This window comes from Orbicella franksi, chromosome 7, assembly GCF_964199315.1.
Source record: "Orbicella franksi chromosome 7, jaOrbFran1.1, whole genome shotgun sequence".
In the NCBI taxonomy this organism is placed as follows: Eukaryota; Metazoa; Cnidaria; class Anthozoa; order Scleractinia; family Merulinidae; genus Orbicella; species Orbicella franksi.
In genome coordinates, this window is record NC_138151.1 from 8,541,040 (window position 1) to 8,558,895 (window position 17,856).

Genomic DNA, 17,856 nt, shown 5'->3' on the forward strand with positions numbered 1-17,856 from the left:
ATTAACACGTAGATCTGTAGTAATAAACTTAGCTCAATAATTAAGCTCAAAAGCTTTGTTCCTTAATTACGTAAAGGAAGGCCTTTGGGGATCTAAATTATCGCTTTGTACATTTGATTATAGGTCTTTACATAAAGCGACGACCATACTAGTGAATAATAGTTCACGTTATTCTTAAAAAAATGTACACCAGCAGCTAACTTTGTTCCTCGTTGGTTGCGTGAAAATAAACCGCCGCTTTTTAACGCCCTTGCTCGTGTAATGGGTGAGAAGGAAACAACAAGCGAGTCGCCATCGCCCCGCTACAGCCTTTCTGTTACCAGTGGAAATGTGTTAACACTTTAAATGACCAATATCTCGTAATTAAACTTTGTAAATATTGGCTATTCTGTTCCATAATCACATATCCTTTATCTTTTGTATTTCCTTTCCCTGATTAATTTTCTTAATGAGGCATTTCCTTTTTGCAGGGAATCGAATAGGCAAAGAAGCTAAAAAAGAAAATTTCAATTGTTTTACAGGACCAACAACTATAAAAGGATGCTTAACGTTTCAGAAGTAGTTTTGATAAGTTTTTTTTCCAGTAATTTCTACAACGATACCGAATAAACAAAATCCTTAATTCACTATTGGCCTTTTAATTCGTCCATTTATTTGGGGTCACGTTGTCCTAGAGATGAAGTGAGTGGATTGTCTGGCAACGAATCAACTATTGATTCTGATGCGACATACCCGGATGGAGGCAAGGCCGCAAAAGGCCCACTGGCCCAAGAAACTAATGCAAAAGTCGTTGCCTTATTCCCGCATGTAAGTCACGTGACTGTCTACCATCAATGGTTGGTTTTCACTGGGGTACTGCAGAACATCGCTTCCAGGGTCTAGACAAGTGACTCTGGCATATCGTTATAAAAAAATCTAGATCCTACCAGTCCATGCACTGTGATTGGTGGGAAGTCATGCACTAAAACTTAATCGCAATCTTACTTAAAGACATTAAATTAAAGAGCGTTTATTTTATGAAGGAAAAGGAAATTGAAAAGGTTGATTTGTTCTTGTTGCCTAAATATGAAAAGACGCGTGGGAGTTTCAGAGGAGTCGGAAAGCCACACATGTCCACCAATGGTTCTTATCCCGTCAATCCTCCACTTGTATTGCTACCTTAGCTCCACAGACAGAGACACGGAAAAGGCTGCAAAAGCTTTGTACAGTCGAACCTGTGTATAAAGGCCTTGTATTAACCGGCCACCCTCTATTAAGCGACTAGTTTTCGAAGTCCCGATTTTTCGCTCATACAAACGCTGTATTTGTTACCTGCATTAGGCGGCCACCCTATAGCAGTCCTATGTTTGTCTTCCTTGCTTATTTTTACCTGTATTAAGCGGCCACCTTAAAAATAAGTCACATGTCATTTTATGCGGTATTTTATTGTGTTTAAAATGCGATCCATCATCACTATTTAACAAATAAAGAAGCCCAAGCCGTGTATTACACTGATAAAACACGACGGGCATTTGGCAACACGAGGGAAATGTAGAAAACATGAGCCGCAGGCGAGTGTTTTCTACGTTTCTCGAGTGTTCACAGTGTTTTATCACAGCGTAATACACGGCTTAGGCTTCTTCATTTGCTTTATGATATGCACGTAATGTGGTGAAAAACAATAAAACACGCTTTGTCTATGTTTTTACTCTGATAAAACATGGGATTTCGACAATTCAGAGCGTGCGCAGGGTCCTATCTATATTATAAAAAGAAAGAACATGAACAAAGCTACTCTAGGCTGATAATCGGCCGTTTAGCATCGTTAACACTTTCCAGATGTCCGCGATGTGTTGAAGGGAGCGAGGTTAAAAATCAATCTTGCATGTCACTGGGTGAGGCCTTTTAAAGAAACAACTGTTTCTGAATCATTTGTTTGCCGGGATAACAGACCTGCCACAACCGCTAGACTACCAAAATGGGAAAATCGTCGACCCTGAGAAAGTCTACCCAGCAAGTTGTTAAATCTTGAATAATTCGTGCGATAACTTGGGAGGGTTTAATTTGAGACTAACAGCATGTGACAGTCAAACCAAGTGAAGCGTACCCCTCGAGATTACATTAATGAATTGATTATTTGAATATTGAACCCGCTAATCATTTCAAGAATGCAATAATGAATAGATTATTTGAATATTGAACTCGCTAGTCATTTCAAAAATCAATATTAAATTGATTTTTTTGAACATTAAACCTATTAGCCGTATTTTTGGAACGACTAGTGGGTTCAATTTTCCAATAATCAATTCATTATTGCATCCTTGAAACGACTAGCGGGTTCAATATTCAAATAATCAACTCATTAATGTAATCTCGAGGGGTACGCTTTACTTGGTTTGACTAAATTATTTAAAAAGTAGTTAAAAAAAAAGAACGTTCTCTGGTTTAAAAGATTAAAACATAAGCTTTCGTCTATCAGTCTATAGCCTTTAATGAAAGAAAATGTTGGCGCGCGAATGGAAAAATGACAAAAAAATATTTCCATTCGCTGACCAGCATTTTCATATAGACTGATAGCCGAAAGCTTAAGCTTTTAATCTTTTTAATCAGAGAACGCTTGTACTACTATTAAATATATCCCGTCCTTGTTACAGCTCTATTTTTGATCGTAAATTATGTTAAAATCTCGTCTCCTACGCAGCCACTCTTATTAGTTTGTCACGCAGTCCCCACCAAAACGTATCGCGACGGCCCAAATAAGGGCCAAGAAAAATACTGCTACTTCAGACGCATCACGCAACTGGTTCTTACTATTATTATCCCAAACGATCTCGGAAGCAAATACTGTCATAAACAATTGCTGTTAGCATCGTGCTTCGTTCTTTCAAAGGCGTTCTTCCCTGGTAAAAGTAATTATTTTTCCTTCTCTTTCGTGTCACGCCCCTCCCCCCCCCCCGCCCTTTCCAGTGTAATGAGCAATACATCTAAATTTTTAAGACATGAAAGAGTAGAAAGAGTAGGAAACATCAATAATAAAAACAATAATAAGCAGTAACTCATCGACAGAACTGAGACAGCAGTTCATATACTTCGCACCGAATATTTCGGTCGTCACGCAACGCCGATAGCATAGACGTACTGCGTGACTGAGAAGAATACTTGCGTGACGTTTGGTATTTAACGCAGGTGAAGAAGACTGTAGCTCGCGTTTGAGTAGTGGCCACAAAATAAATACAACTACTGATTTTAAGATGCATTTATTAGTAGTTTTAAAAAAAGGTGTAACACACTTTTAGTTGCACTTATTAAGCTAAACACTGTTAGTAGCTACTTCCAATTTAATATGAAAGCTGCAGAATAAACGTTTCCTATTTTCATTCTGTTTTACTCTACTGTGACGGAGGACAGCTATGATTTCCTATTGAGCGTTGTTCAGCTCAACCAAACCTGCTTCCTTTCGAATTCTCATTATGTTTTCGTCGGCTTTTCCCGGCTCGTGTTGCCAGAGCCAACTGCATCTTCTTAAATTATGTTCCTAGTAAGGACACAAGTAAGCTGGCAAGATACTACTTTCTATAACAGGAAACATTTGAAATTCAAGCTACTTATACAAAACACATAACAACTAGCTTTTTTGTTTCGATTTGACGGTGTGGACCTATTATTAAACTGGGAAAACTTAGTCCATTTTGTTGTCGCCGCTTAATCAAGCATTTTGTTCAAGAATAGAATTGCAACGACCAGTCAAACGCACCGCGTCACAACTAGAAACTTAAACCTGCCATCTTGCACAGTTTTCCCAGTTTAAGATTGCACTCTTATACTGTCAGGCAATAAACGGTAATGTTGTTAAACATTTATTAGAAAAAATATTAGAAAAATAGTGTTTACTTTTTACGGAAACTTCTCCATCACTTGACTGTTATAGCGCAGATGCTAAGGAGATTCAAACCTCTATTTTTACCAAAAAAGTTAAGAGTGTGGTGCAAAACTAACCTTACACGCCTTCACCTAACGCAAAAGGCTGAACATTTGGCCTATTACCCAAAAAACATTCTAAATGATCACTTGTGACAATTGTTAAGCAGCTACTAGCTAAAGTTTGCAGAGTTGAAAAATGGGATTTTAGTTTTCATTCGCTCAAATAATAACAAACAGTGTCCTTGCATTTCTTTAGGATCTCGTTTTCCTTAAGCTCTTTACCTTCACGGTACGGGTGGTCACGGTTTGTTCGCCCCCCTCGAAATCGTCGTCGTCGAGCTCAAATCGGGTGGATTCGGCTGATGGCCCGAGGTCTGCGTCACCGCCACCTCCCAGGTCGAAGAAAGATTCGATTTGCTTTTTCGTGGATGAGCTGTACCCCTGCGTCTTTAAAGCTTCATTTTCACGCTGTAACTCGTCCATGGTAAGCTTGAGGGACTGGAGTTCTCCAGAGCGTTGCTGTTCTTCCAAGGTCCGGGCGCGTCTGTAGTCATCAATTTCAGTTCTCAGAACATTGATTTCTCCAGCGCTTTCCACGGCCTCTGCATGCTTTCTGGAAAGCTGCCTTTCAAGGTCTTCCTTTTCGCGGCGGAACGATAGGCTGCGTTCCGACAACTCAGAGATCTGTTTGCTTATCTCATGTGCATCAGCTTCTCCCTTGTTGTGCATGGCGGCCAACTGGAGTCTCAGGCTTTCCTTTTCTCGTTCGGCATCTTCAAGTTGTTGTTCAAGGCGCGTTATTTTGTTGCGCTGGTTGGTAACTTCAACAAGCACAACGGCCTTTGACTCTTGGATGGACGCGTTCTCTCGGCTCATCTCCTCCATTCTCTGTTGTAGCACTGTCAGCTCGTTCTCCATGTCCTCGTTTGCTCCTCTGTTGATTTCATACTTCTCCTCCAGTTCTGAGAGTCTCCTCTGGTAGCTGACAACTTCGTCACGTAGTGTCGCACTTCTGATGGTCTCGGTGTTGTAGGTGATTGTCAGCCTCTCAATGGTCTCGTGTGCGCCGCCTAACTGGTGTTTCAACTCTCCGATAACCTTATAGCAGGTCAACAGCTCAGCTTGCACCTCGTTTTCTCTCTCTTGGCTGCGTTTGTATGCTTCTTGCAGTTTGGCATAAGCGCCGGAGTCATCATACTCGTGGCGAGTGCTGATGTGGATTTCATACTCGGCCTCGATTTTTGTGATCTTCTTTTGCAGTAGGTCGTAGTCTATTTTTAAGGTGTCCTTATCGCGTCTTGCAGAGTCCAACTCGGACAACAGATCAGCAATCTTTCGTTTGGCTGATTCCAGCTCGACAGTCAACCTGTTCTTGTCGGATGTTAGGGTCTGGTTGCTGTGCTCTAAGTTATTGATAGTTTTCTGCATGGAGTCTAGTTTGTCTTCTAGGCGTTTCTTGTCAGCGTCCAAGTTGTCGTAGCTGTTTACTAAAGTATTGTACTTGTTTTGCCAGGAGGAAACATCACTGCTAAGACGGTCGCGTTCGCTCTTGGTTGCTTCAAGGTCAGAGGACATGTCAGGAAACATGTCCACACCAGCTTCCAAACCGCCGCCTGAAACTTGACGAATCATTGGCTCTGGCTCGCGTCTGGCCTCTTCCAAAGCTCTCTTGGCGTCCTCTAGTTCCATTTGAAACCTGGCCTTGTCTTCCAAGGCCCTCTGCAGTCGACCCTCGAGGTCCTCAATCCTTGGATTCATTTGATTCAACTCATTTTGTAAATCGCGCTTTTCCGTCGCCAAGTTGTCGAAGTCGTTCCTGTAGCTAGCCAGTTCTCGCCTTAACTTTTCCAATTCGGCCATCAATTCGGCGTTTTCTTTCTCCAGGCCATCAATGGTGTACTTTCGTTCTGACCACTCTTGTACCTGCGAGTCATACTGCTGTTGCAGTTCCCTCAGTTTCTTTTGCAGCTTTGCGATTTCCAGTTTGAGGTCTTCGTTCTTTATCTTCACTTGGTCAAGAGTGCCTCTAACGTGAGCGTGCTGTTTGGCTTCTTTCTGGAGTTCATTATCCAGAGCCTCGATCTTGTCTCGGAGGGTCTGTATCACACCGTTCAGTTCACTCTTGCTGTTCTGGCAAGACTTTGTGGCTGCCTCGAGATCCGCTACCTTTTTGTACGCTTCCATCAGTTCCTTCCGCTGATCTTCAATTTTATCTTGGTCCTCTTCTGCCTTTGCCTCTAGCTGGGCTATCCTTTCCCTCGCCTTTATCAAATCTTCGCTGAAGTCTTTCACCTTTCCTTCATAAGTTTCGTTCTTGGCCTCGAGACGGAATATCTTGTTCTTAGCAGCGTCCAAGTCTTGCTGTAACTGAGTTATTCTGTTCTTCCATCCAAGAGCTTCATCGGAATCAACCATGTCTTTAGACTGTAGATCCTTTAGCTCATTTTCAAGCTGGTCTATCCTCTTTGTCTTCCACATGGAATCTCCCTCTAGTGCATTTTTGGCTCTGTTGGTATCGGCGAGTTCACTTTCTAGTTTGGCTATTCTGCTTCTGAGTGATGCAGTATCTTTAACTCCATCTTCCTTTTCTCGAAGTACTTTCTTGTACGATGATTCCAAGTCCTTGTACTTCTTGTTTGGCACAGAGTCATCTTTAAACTGGAACGTATCTGGAGCTGACTGAAGACTAGGACCAACACTCTGTACGATAACCTCGGACCTGAAGGTGTCCTTTACTTGACGATTTGCTTCCAGTTGGATCTTTTGTTCCGAGATGGTCTTCTTGAGAACGGAGATCTCCATCCTGATGCGATTCTTGTCTGCTTCCAGTGTTTTGATGCGATTGTCCAGGCTTCTAATCTTCTGTATCTTCATGTTCAGTTCGTTCTGTAATCGTTCGATGTCGTTCAAGGCGTTAAGGTACTTCTTCTTAAAGTCCGCCGCGTTAGCATTAGCAGTGGCCAGGTCTCTTCGTAGCTTTTCGTTCTCATCTCGGAGGAGAGTCGTGTGGTGCTCAAGATCGGCAATCTTCGCCTCTTTATCTTGTATCTGCGCGTTCAAGTTGTCCACCGTTTCGGTAAGGTTTTCATTAGCTTCTCTCATGTTATCCAGCTTTCTCTTCAAAGAGGCTATCTCGTCCTTCAGCTGGCGCTCGTTGCTAACATGCCAGTTGATCGTACTCTGCCTATCGTCTAGGTCCCGCTTCAGGGATTGGATTTCTCCTTGTAGGTCACGCACTTGCATCTTGGAGCCATCTAATTCACTGCGTGCCCTTTGCAAACGCTCTCCTGTCTCAGCTAATTCTCCGCGCAGGTTGGCTTGCTCTTGCAGTGCGCGATCTCGTTCAGCCTCGATAGCAGTGTTGTTCTCCTGTGCCCTCAACAATTCCTGGTGGAGATTCTCGTTCTGAGTATTGGCCATGTTGAGCTTGAGTTCGGCCTCGTTCAACTTCCTCTTTATCTGGTAAAGGTGGTTCTCGACATCTGCACGGCGCTTCTGTGAATCATTAAGGCTTGCTTTAACAGCTTCGAGTTCTTTCTTCAGCATCTGGTTATCCCGTTCCAGAGCGTCTTTTTGTGCGCGCAAAGAAGCAACAATGCCTGGAGCATCAGTCTGATCTCCGGTTTTTGAAAGACGAATGGTGAGCTCTTTAATACGCCTCTCTAGGTCCAATATGGTTTCATCGTTATCCTTCAACGTCTTGTCTTGAGTTTGTACTTGGCCTTGCAACTGAGCTTTTGAATCAAGAGCCTGTCGTAGTTGCTTCTCAAGTTGGCCATTTTTCTCTTTCAGGTCTTCCAAATCTCTCTTCAGAAGTTCAACTTCAATTCCACCTCCGACATCCGATTCAACAACGTAGCTTTCTGATTCCACGAGAATAGAGGGTTCCATTGCTGGGGCTGATTCCAAGTTGACAATTTGTTCTTGGGCTTTCAGGAGTTTGTCCTGCAGTTCTTGGCCTTTATCTTCATTGATCTTATTAGCGATGTCCAGTTCTGCGATCTTTCGCTTCAAGCTAATATTTTCCTCATCGAGACGCTTAGCCCTGTCACGATTGCTGTCACTCTTGCTTTCAAGCAATGTCGTCCGCTCATTGGAAGATTGATAAGCTTTCTCCAGTTCTCTTATCTTTTGACGGGCCGATTCATTTTCACTCTCCAAGCGGCGCAAGTTCTTCCTCAGATTATCAAGCTCCTTTTCTAGCACTTCGTCTTTGTTCCTCAAATCAGCTATGATCTTATCTCTGTTCTCAACCTCTTTCGTCAGGAAAGTGATCTTGCCCTCAAGTTCTGTTAGCTGCTTGTCAACATCCATTCTTTCCTCGCGTAAATTATTTAGTTCCTTCTTCAATTCTTCAATCTTCTCTACGAGTGTTGCCCTCTCGCTGTCCAGGACTCTGATATGCTGCTCAAGATTGGCGATTTTGTCTGCATTGATCTGGGCCTCGTCGAGTGCTCGATCTCTCTCCCCTGTCAGTTTAACGATGCGAGCCTCCAATTCGTTTATCTTGTTTTGCAAGTCTAGAATTTCATTCTGCTTACGAGCATCTTCAGCTTTCAATGAATTAATCTCGTCTTGTGCGTTGTCTAAGCTGGACTTGGCAGCGTCAAGTTGGCCTTCTAAGAATTCTTTGCTGGCTGTTAAGTTCTTGATTTCGTTATCTTTTTCTGTCAGTTCCTTTTCAGCTTCCTCGAGCTGTATCTTGTTTTCGACGATGGCCTGTTCGAGTTCGAGATTCTGTTTTCTTGCCTTCGCCAGTTTTTCTAGGGCATCTTCCAGCTGCTTCTTGAAAGAGTCCTTTTCTTTTTCTTCATTATCACATGCTACCTCCAGATCAGCCACCTGGTTGTTGGCAGCTTCTAAGTCTCCTCGAATGGCTTGCTTTTCCTTGTCACTACGATCGCAGGCAGCTTGCAGGTCGCGGACCTTCTTGTTTAAGGCGTTAACTCTAGCTCGGAGATCGACGTTCTCTTGTTGGACTTTGCGATAGTCAGACTCCATCTTCTCCAAGCGTACTTTAAGGGCTTGTAGCTCCTGCTTCCACCGGTTCTCGCGGTCCTGGCTAGCCTTGTAGAGAGTCTCAATCTCAATATATTGGGTGTCGTGAGTGGAACTGGTTCGGTCTCGTTCTTCTCGCTCCCTATTTAAGTTTTGAATAGTGACTTCGAGCTTATTCATGCTGAGGTTGACTTGTTTAAGGCTGGTTTCTAAAGATTTTATCTTGTTCTGGGCGGCGTCGAGGGCATTTCGAGTTGTCATCAGTTCTTTCTTCAAGTTAAGGAGTTCTGCGTCCGCTGCGGCCTTCGCAGCTTTTAGTCGTTCAATGACAGCATCTTTGTCCTGTATCTCCTTGATTCTTGATTCTAAGTCCTTTTCCAATCGTCGTATCTCGGTTTGGAAAGTCAAGTTTTCTTCCTTGAGCTTCTTCAAAAGGTCGCTAAGGTTTGAAACTTCCTCTTTCAAGGCATTTCTTTCTTTTTTAATACTGTTGAGCTGAGACTCCATGAGCGCCAACTTATGCGTCTTGTTGGAGAGGTCAGTCTCCAGAGCATTTCTTTGTGCCTTCAGATCTTTTATTTCCTGGTCGAGTAGCTGAATTCGCTTCGATTGCTCTTCAAGTTTACGCTCCAAATCTTTCTTGTCAGACCTGAGGCTCTCAGCTGTTACGTTTGCAGCAATAACTTCCCGCTTAGCATCGGCCAAGTCGCTTTGTAACTTCTTTATCTTGTCATTGAGGTTGGAGATTACTGTGTCCTTCTTACTATTCAAGTTCTTTAGACCGTCATTGACTTTCTCCAATTGGGATACTTTAGCCTGAAGGTCGTTGTTTTCTTCTTTGGCTTTGACGATCTTGTTGTTGGCATCCTTTAAGTTGTCCTTCAGTTGAGCATTTTGCTTGCGTTGAGCGGCCAGTTGGCTCTCGAGGTTGTCGATCTTTCCTTGGACATTGTACAGGTCGTCCTCGGCCTTTTCTTTGTCTCTATCAGCAGCTTCTAGGTCAGTCTCCTTCTGTGCAAGGTCACTTTGCGCCACGAGGATGTCACGTGCAAGGTCATCTTTCTCACCCTCCAGTTGCTGGATGCGATCGTGTAACTTAGAGATTTCCTCATTGGCAGCATCGAGTTCCGCCTTTAGTTGCTCGATTTCTTTGGATTGATCTCTATCCTGAAGCATTTTGATCTTCAATTTGAGGGACTTGATCTCTTTCTCCAGCTGTGCATTTTTTTCTTGTTCTCCTTCAAGCATGCTATCCTTATCACCAGCCAAAGTCATGAAGTCTTGGTAGCTGCTCTCGACATTCTGCACTTTGTCTGCCACCACAATACACTCGCTTTGTAACTCTTCATTTCGTTTGACTGTAATGTCGATTTCTCCTGTCAGACGGTTGATTTCTTCGTTCTTCGTGTTCAGTGCAATTTGAAGTTTTCTCCTCTCTTCTTCGACGGCTGCAAGTTGTGTTTTTGTCTTGGAAAGTTCCGCTCTTAAATCGTCATTTTCTTTATCCAAATCATTAATCTGAGATCTGAGAGCAGCGATTGTAGCATCTTTAGTGTCACCCTCTCTGCGATAGGAATCGATTTGACGTTGAGCTTCAGCAAGCAGGCCTTGAAGGCGGTTTATTTCGTCGTTAAGCTTGGTCACAACGGCATCGTGTTGCTTAGCATCTTCCTCGAGGACTGCCTTTTTACTGAGGGCGTCACGAAGCTCCGCCTCCACGCGCGCAAGATTTTGCCGCAGATTTAACAGCTGCTCTTCGAAGTCTCTCTTTTCTTTCTCAGCCGACTCCAGTGCGTTTTCCAAATCGTTGTTAGCCTTTTGTGCGTTCATGAGATCTCCCTCGGCGTTCTCTTTGTCTTCCAGGGCCTGCTTAAGATCTTCCTCTAGCTCCGCCAGTTTCTTATTACCATCCATAAGCTCGTCGTGGATGTCGTTCTTTTCATCTTCGAGCATGTTGTTTTGGATGTTGAGCTGTTGGACGTCCTGTTCTTTCTCGTGGATAGTTCCCTCGAGGCGGCGGATTGTTTCTCGCAAATCATCGATGACCTTTTGCTTCCTTGCGTTGTCGTTTTTGTACTTGTCGAGGTTACGCTGCGCTTCTGCCAACTGGGTCTGTAACGCAGCGATCTCTTTCCTGAGTTGAGAGCTCTTGTCCTTCTCAGCGTCCAAGTCTGCCCTAAGCTGAGCTTTAGCTTTGTTTGCTGCAATGAGCTGTGCTTCCAGGTTCGAGTTCTTAGCCTTCAGTACATCAATATCCCGCTCCAGCTCGTCACGCGAATTTTCGCTCCTTTCCAGAGCCAGTCTCAACTCCGAGATCTTCTTTTCCAAAGGAGCGATGCGCAATTTGAGGTCGTCTCTCTCTTTGGAAGTGATGGAGTGGCGGGATTCCAACTCATTTACTTTGCTCTGGTGTCCTCCTACTCTGGATCGTAGACCGTCGACCTCGCTAATGGAAGAGTCGTACGTGGACTGAAGCTGTATATACTTGGTGTTCACGCTTTCAAACTCGCTCTCCAGGTCGTGGATGCGGGCACGGCAACGGACCAGTTCATTCTCTAGTTCTCGTACTCGACTAGTCATCTTACCATTCTGACTCTCGAGCGTGGTCACCCTGCTGTTGGATATTGTAAGCTCGCGTTGGAGATCTTCGTTGGTGCTTCTGAGGCTCTCGATCAGTGCCTCCTGCTCAGCAACCCGCCTGTCGGATGAGCGGATCTCGTTCTCGAGGTCTTTCACGTGTTTGGCTTCCACCTCTGCGCGCATCTCGCTCTGAGAGAGGTCCTGCTTTAGCTGCTCAAGCTGATCTTCCAGTGCCCCGTTTTTCTGCTCCAGGTTGCGGATTTGCCTGTTCTTGCCCTCTGCCTCATCCCGCAGTCTGTCAGCTGTCCTCTTGTTGTTCACCGCCTCCGTCTGTGCACTGGACAGTGCCTCCTTACTCTTCTTCAGGTCGTCTCTTAGCTTCTCCAGCTGCCTCTTGAGGTCCTCTCGCTGCTTCTGAGAATTCTGCAGTTGAACTTCGAACTTCTTGACCCTGAGGTCGCACTCCTTCTTGGTAGCGTCCAAGTCTCGAATGGCTCTATCGTAATCAGCCTGCAATCGCGCAAGCTTCGTCTGGAGATTCAGAATCTCCTCCTGTAACCCCTCCTTTTCATCTGCGGAACTCTTCAGGGTGGCTTCGTACTCCGAGATCTGAGTGTTGAAGAACTCCTCCTCCATTGGAGCCGATTCCTGAACAGTGGTCACTGATTGGCTCACAACCATCTCGGATTTGATTGTTTCCAGTTCTCTTTGTAACGCCAACTTATCGGCCTTAAGAGACGAGATGATGTTGTTCTTAGAAGACAGTTCGCGTTTGAGTGCCTCCAACTCAGTCTCTCGCATCAGGAGCCGTTTTCTGATGGACACGAGCTCTTCATTGAGCCTGTTCCTGTCACTCTTGCTCTCTTGAAACTGCTCCTCTACTTGTCGTTTCTGACGCTTCAAATTCTCGATTTCCAGCTTAAGCTGTTGGACCTTCGATATAACAAAGAAAAATTAAAACGTTAAAAAGACCATTTCTATCACATCGTTTTTGTGTTGTGCCATATATCTGATATTTTTTTTGTTTTTATTTGCACGCTTGTTTATTTGTTTTTGAGGAACTTAACCTGACGCGGGTCTATCCATTTAAAAAGTGTTTTGGCAAATGTGTTAAAATGATCTCTGAAGTATCGGCAGACTGTTTGCAGCATCACTGTTTTCTCGCTTTCCCTGCGATAATCCCTGTGAAAATTTTCCGCTCGCTACACGATCTAAAAATATGGATGCTGTGAACAGTCTATCGATGTACCGTTGGAACAAGCGACCCTGAATGCAACAATTCAAGCGCCGAAGCCATATTGTAAATCCGCAAACAGTTTGTAGTCTCTGAAGTGAGAAGGAATCTATTTGTTTTCGCTTTATTTTTGCTTATACATCTAGACCTTATCACGGTTCATCTTGACGGGTAGGCAAAGTGGTCCGAAATTGAAGTGTTTGTATGGGAATGCAATGGCCAATAACTTTTCCAAAATTGAATTTGTGAATCGCAACGTTAAAACACTAGGCAGATGATTGTATTCACCAAGTTTGTAGGATGGAGCTAGGCTACAAGACGCTCACTTAATTTTTCTAATTTTCTATTTTTTGCGCGCCATTACCAGATTCACGATGCGTAACAAAACAATTCCAGTTCGAGCGAATACTCCCGGCAACTTGTTCCCAACTCTTTCTCTTATGTCTTTCGAGAAGGAAGACACACGTGTACAACTGAAGATAACTGAGCATGCATGAGAGGCATGGCCGCTGTACATACCGATTGTTACCACATACCCGCCGTTTTGAATCTGCTCTGGGTATGGGGGAGGGGTAACCCGAAAACAATGACCCCCGGTCCGCGGACTACCCTACGGACCGATTTCTTGAAGTCTGGACCCCGTTTACAAAAAAAAAAAAAATTGCATTCAAAATGATATCCCGTATTAGAAATAGGTCAATTTGTAATACCCCGTTCTATAAATGGCTGCTGATAATTTGATGAGCTTTCGTGCGTTCGAAATAATATATACCCCGTCCTGGGAAACGTCCCGAAAATGGATAACCCGTTCTAGATCAGGAATCCCTAAGTCACGACCCCGTTGGGCGGCACATACCCGTATAGGTATTGTAGAGAAGCCTCGAAATTTGTGTTCTCTCCCCTCCGCCATTTTGTTCAGCCCATTCTCCCGTGGGTTCGTGAACTCGTTCCAGGTTTCACAATTGCAGGTACAAACAAGTTTAAAAGACCTAAAAACAAATCTTTCATAGCAAGATTGAGCCACGAATGGGAGGTAAGAATTTTCCTTCTTTTTTGCCATCGACGAAAACAGCTTGAAGACGTTATTTTGGGGCTTTTAAAAACCCAAGTGAGTTACATTTGCACTGCGTAATACTCGGAATTTCACCGGCATGAGTAAACAACTCATAAGTGAAATCTTTATTACGGGGAACCATTTTGAATGCAAATTCTTTTTAAAAGAGGTACAAATTTGGAAAACCGGGTGGTAGACCAAGCACTTCCCGGGCCCGGAGGCTTCACGGTCTTTCATATACTGTACTGTAAAGGAAATGGCAATGTGTTATGAATAACTTGCGCCCGAGCCTGAACCCATTAGTCTGTTACAACGTAACGTAGTCTTCAACAACGTAACGTTCGAAATTTCGCGGACACAAGTAATCCGTTAGACAACCCGTAAGTGAAATATTTATTTATTACTTTTATTCCATTTTGGGGTGGTCCGTCGAGGGGATCCGTAGGGGGAGTCCGTGGACCGGTCCGTAGGGTAGTCCGCGGACCCGGTCCGTAGGGGGGTCCGTGGACCGGGGTTCAGTGTTTTCGGGTTGCCCATGGGGGAGGGTGATCGCCAGAATTACGCTATAACATTGCAGGTTTGTAACCATCGAACTTCTTGACAGAGGAATCATCTCTCTATTGTTTGTATGTTTATTTTGGCAAATTCGGCGATTTTTGAGAGATGTTTTTTTAGATTCAAAACCCCAGAGCATTTTAATACATTTGAATTTAACATTAAACAAATTTGAAAGTCATGCTTAAAGGTCACGAGGTATCAAAGGGCTTTTGTCATCAGCGATTATTTCATCGAAAATCTTGCAGGTTTCATAATGTATAATCGCCAGTAATGTAAAATACAGAGCGTATTATTTATAAATTAAACACACCCCAATTAAGGAGTGTTTACTTTCTTATATTACGTATGAAAGAACAACCTCTTTAGATTATTGTCTCGCAATAATCGCAAAAATACAAGGTAATAATGATTAAAGCCGATTGCGAGGCAATGTTCAAATTTAGCAAATAGGTCGGTTGACTTCACGCCTCACAACTCAACAGGTCATGTTAAAATTGAAAAACAAGAACGAGCCTTGAGCTGATCGCACAATTCTTGTAATGGAGTTTCACATACTGTGGAAAGTTTCTATAAAGGGCTGTGAGAGATAAAAAAAATATATATATACGTTTCTTTGTAACAGGTTCGCGTGCAAACGTTTTGAAAGGGCCAGTGTTATGTTTGTGTCAATTTTACTGACGTTGCGAGCGCGTCATGTGCGAGACGAATCGGAACTAAAGTAGTGCATATTTAACAAAAATAAACTCTTCGCTTCTTCTTCACAGGAAGCAGGAGTCTTATTTGGCCGCATTTCCAGCTAAATTCACCGCAACCCGCTCAGACTAATGGTACTGCGTGTCTAACCCGGCGAGTTTCACTTTCCCGAAACGCTAAACGACGCCCTTTGTTTTGCAGAGACGCGAATCCCTGCGTAGCGTTACAAGATCGCGTGACTCTTAGACGAGCAATTATTTGAATCAACAAGATTGAAATTCAGCTGAAATCACGACCAAATAAGACTCCTCTCCTCCTGTGCTTCTTATACAGCCACGGTAATACTAGTGTCTGTCGCGCCAGCTTTCCTGGCTCAAAACAAAACAACCCACGCAGTTCCCACTTATTTACATAATTTGACAACAGTGCTTTTGTATCATTTTGTTGCTTGCGTGTAGCCCGATTTTGTTTGCACCCATGGTCCGCTGACTATATGAGCCGCATGCTTTCCTGTCAAAGCGTTGTTGACTGAGGAAACATATGCCCTTTCTATTATTAGCTCTTCTATTTTTTTTTCAAAAACCTGTCGCGTCAGAAGAATCAACGCTGTGTTGTTTAAGCGTTGTTGATTTCGTGGAAACTTATGCGGTTTCTATTATATTAATCTTTTAGCTTCAAAAACCTGTTGCGTCAGCGGAAACCACACGTGAACCTATTCTAAAAAAATTGACGCATTCTTGTTTTAGTGTTGCTGACCTCGTAGAAACTTATGCCTTTACTATTATTAAATATTCCGGCTTCAAAAACCCCCTACGTGAGCGAAAACCATTCGTGGATCAATTCTTAATGATGCGACTGTCTTCAAGTGTTTAAATCTCAAGAACTCTTAATCCTCGGCCAAGTGGAAAAAATATTTGACTTATACTCCGATTTCGTCTTGTTTTTAACGAAGAGAATTTTTTTTGACGCACAAGATAACCGCTTGAAGATTTCAGCTTGAACCCGCTCCATATGTTTAATTAAGTATTGGGATGCAGCGTTTCCTACTTCACTTTACGAAGGTGAAAGGAACATTTAGTACATTAAATCCCTTGTATTTAGAGGATGATTTCCTTTGCCGTATGATAATTTAAAGACAGACACGACAAACGTAAAATTATTCATTTATTGCACAATGTTCGCGTGAGTGGATTAAAGCATCCGCTCTTTTGTTCCGTTCTTTTCTTCACAGGTCACTTGGGATTCCCTGGGAATTAATACGCGACGTTGAGCCGATGCAACGCATATATTAAGATGGCGTCCCTTTAAATATTATCGTGAGAATTGGCATTTTCTTATTCCGCCTGCTCGGAATGCTTGGAAAAATGCTAGAAATTAGAAATTCTGCTCAGAAATGTAGTCATGAACCAATTATTCTTCTCCGACAAAGCTGTTTTGCTTGGAATTCCGCTCAGACAACTTTTATGCTCGCATTCTACAGGGAGAAATAATTAATAACCTTAGTTACTGAGTTTTTTTCTTTCTCTGTCGCAACCTCGGAGATCGCAGTATTCCCAGGCGGAATTCTGATCGAAAATTCTTTGCAGTTCGCAAAGGATCGAAATAGCCCATTCTCCTTGAAATTTTACCAGTAACGGCATCTTGGCTCAAAGTTTCTTTTCATTATAACAGATTTTTCGCTGGTGTAACGCTTTCTCTTGCTTTAGCTCAGCACGTGGTTACAGAATAAATACGTGCTTGTTGTTAGCCAGCGACATACCGACGCATTTGATCTTTGGTCTCCATGAACGCGCGCAGAGAGGCTGAATTTCAAAGCAACATAACGGTGACAACTGACATATTATATTTCCTAGCGACGCTTTGCCCGCGCGAAGGTTTTCCCCGATCGAAAACCGAGTACACTGGGGTAACGTTTCAACATCGATGTAGCTTCCCGTGCAGAAAATGAACAATCCATTTCGAGTCATAAATTAAACATTGATTTAAAAGCCTTATTAAACCCAGTTGTGTCGAGCGTTGACAAGCGAAGTTGCTCAACCCTTTAGCGAAAATAATATTTACACACGCCAAGTTTGAGCTTTAGTCTGTCTAGAGGGTCACACTAAAGCTGCCGCGGCCAGATTGATTCTGCACTTTGGGTGTGACGCTCAAAGCCCAATTTGCATTAGTGTTTTACTTCAAGCAATATCTCCGTCTGCGATATACGAGAGCGGACTAAACGGAATTAAGAAAGAAACCAATACTTTGTTTACCCTAAGAATAATCGAATGGAGGTGTCGAAATAAAACTTGAGGGAAAGTTTTCTGCGGGAAGCCATAGGCATTAATTTGGAGTGTATGGACACATGTTAACATACTTCAGAGAAACGTTATTGCGCCTACTTTGTAAACATATATGAACGATGTACAAAAAGCAACTTACCTCGCTCGCATGATCTCTTTTGAGGCTGTCGATCTCGGCCCTGTGCTTTCGGTACATCTGCTCAAATTCATTGAGGTAGCTTTTCGCTTCGGAGATGTGCTGGATTGTGATGTCGTTTCCTTTAGATGACATTGCAAGCTCGGACGCCTTGTAAGTAACAGTGCGGCGAACAGAGGCAGAACCAGTGGACGTGACTTCTAACCGCGTCTGCTCCGCCTCGGACATCTTTCCAGTTGGTAACGGCTCCTAAACTCCTGTAACAGTTTCCAAAATGACCTGGTGTCAGCGACTATACCGAGCAGTAGTTTCCTTCGTGTGAGAAGACGCCCTTTTATACTCGCACACACTCAACTGTTCAAGTCAATGCTAAGCTTCACTTCACTTGCGTTGGTGACTGTGCGTAATCGTGCAATCTCGC

At 43.4% G+C, this 17,856-nt stretch overlaps 1 protein-coding gene across 1 annotated transcript; it reads right to left on the reverse strand.

Moving 5' to 3' along the window:
* Positions 1-3,233: 3,233 nt before the first annotated feature.
* Positions 3,234-17,848, reverse strand: LOC145493291 (uncharacterized). Its single transcript, XM_081472719.1, has 2 exons — positions 17,439-17,848; positions 3,234-12,411 (listed from the first exon to the last, which is right to left on the reverse strand). The coding sequence occupies exons 1-2, from the start codon at positions 17,661-17,663 to the stop codon at positions 4,153-4,155; spliced, it is 8,484 nt and encodes a 2,827-aa protein (XP_081328845.1). The 5' UTR covers positions 17,664-17,848; the 3' UTR covers positions 3,234-4,152.
* Positions 17,849-17,856: the final 8 nt, after the last annotated feature.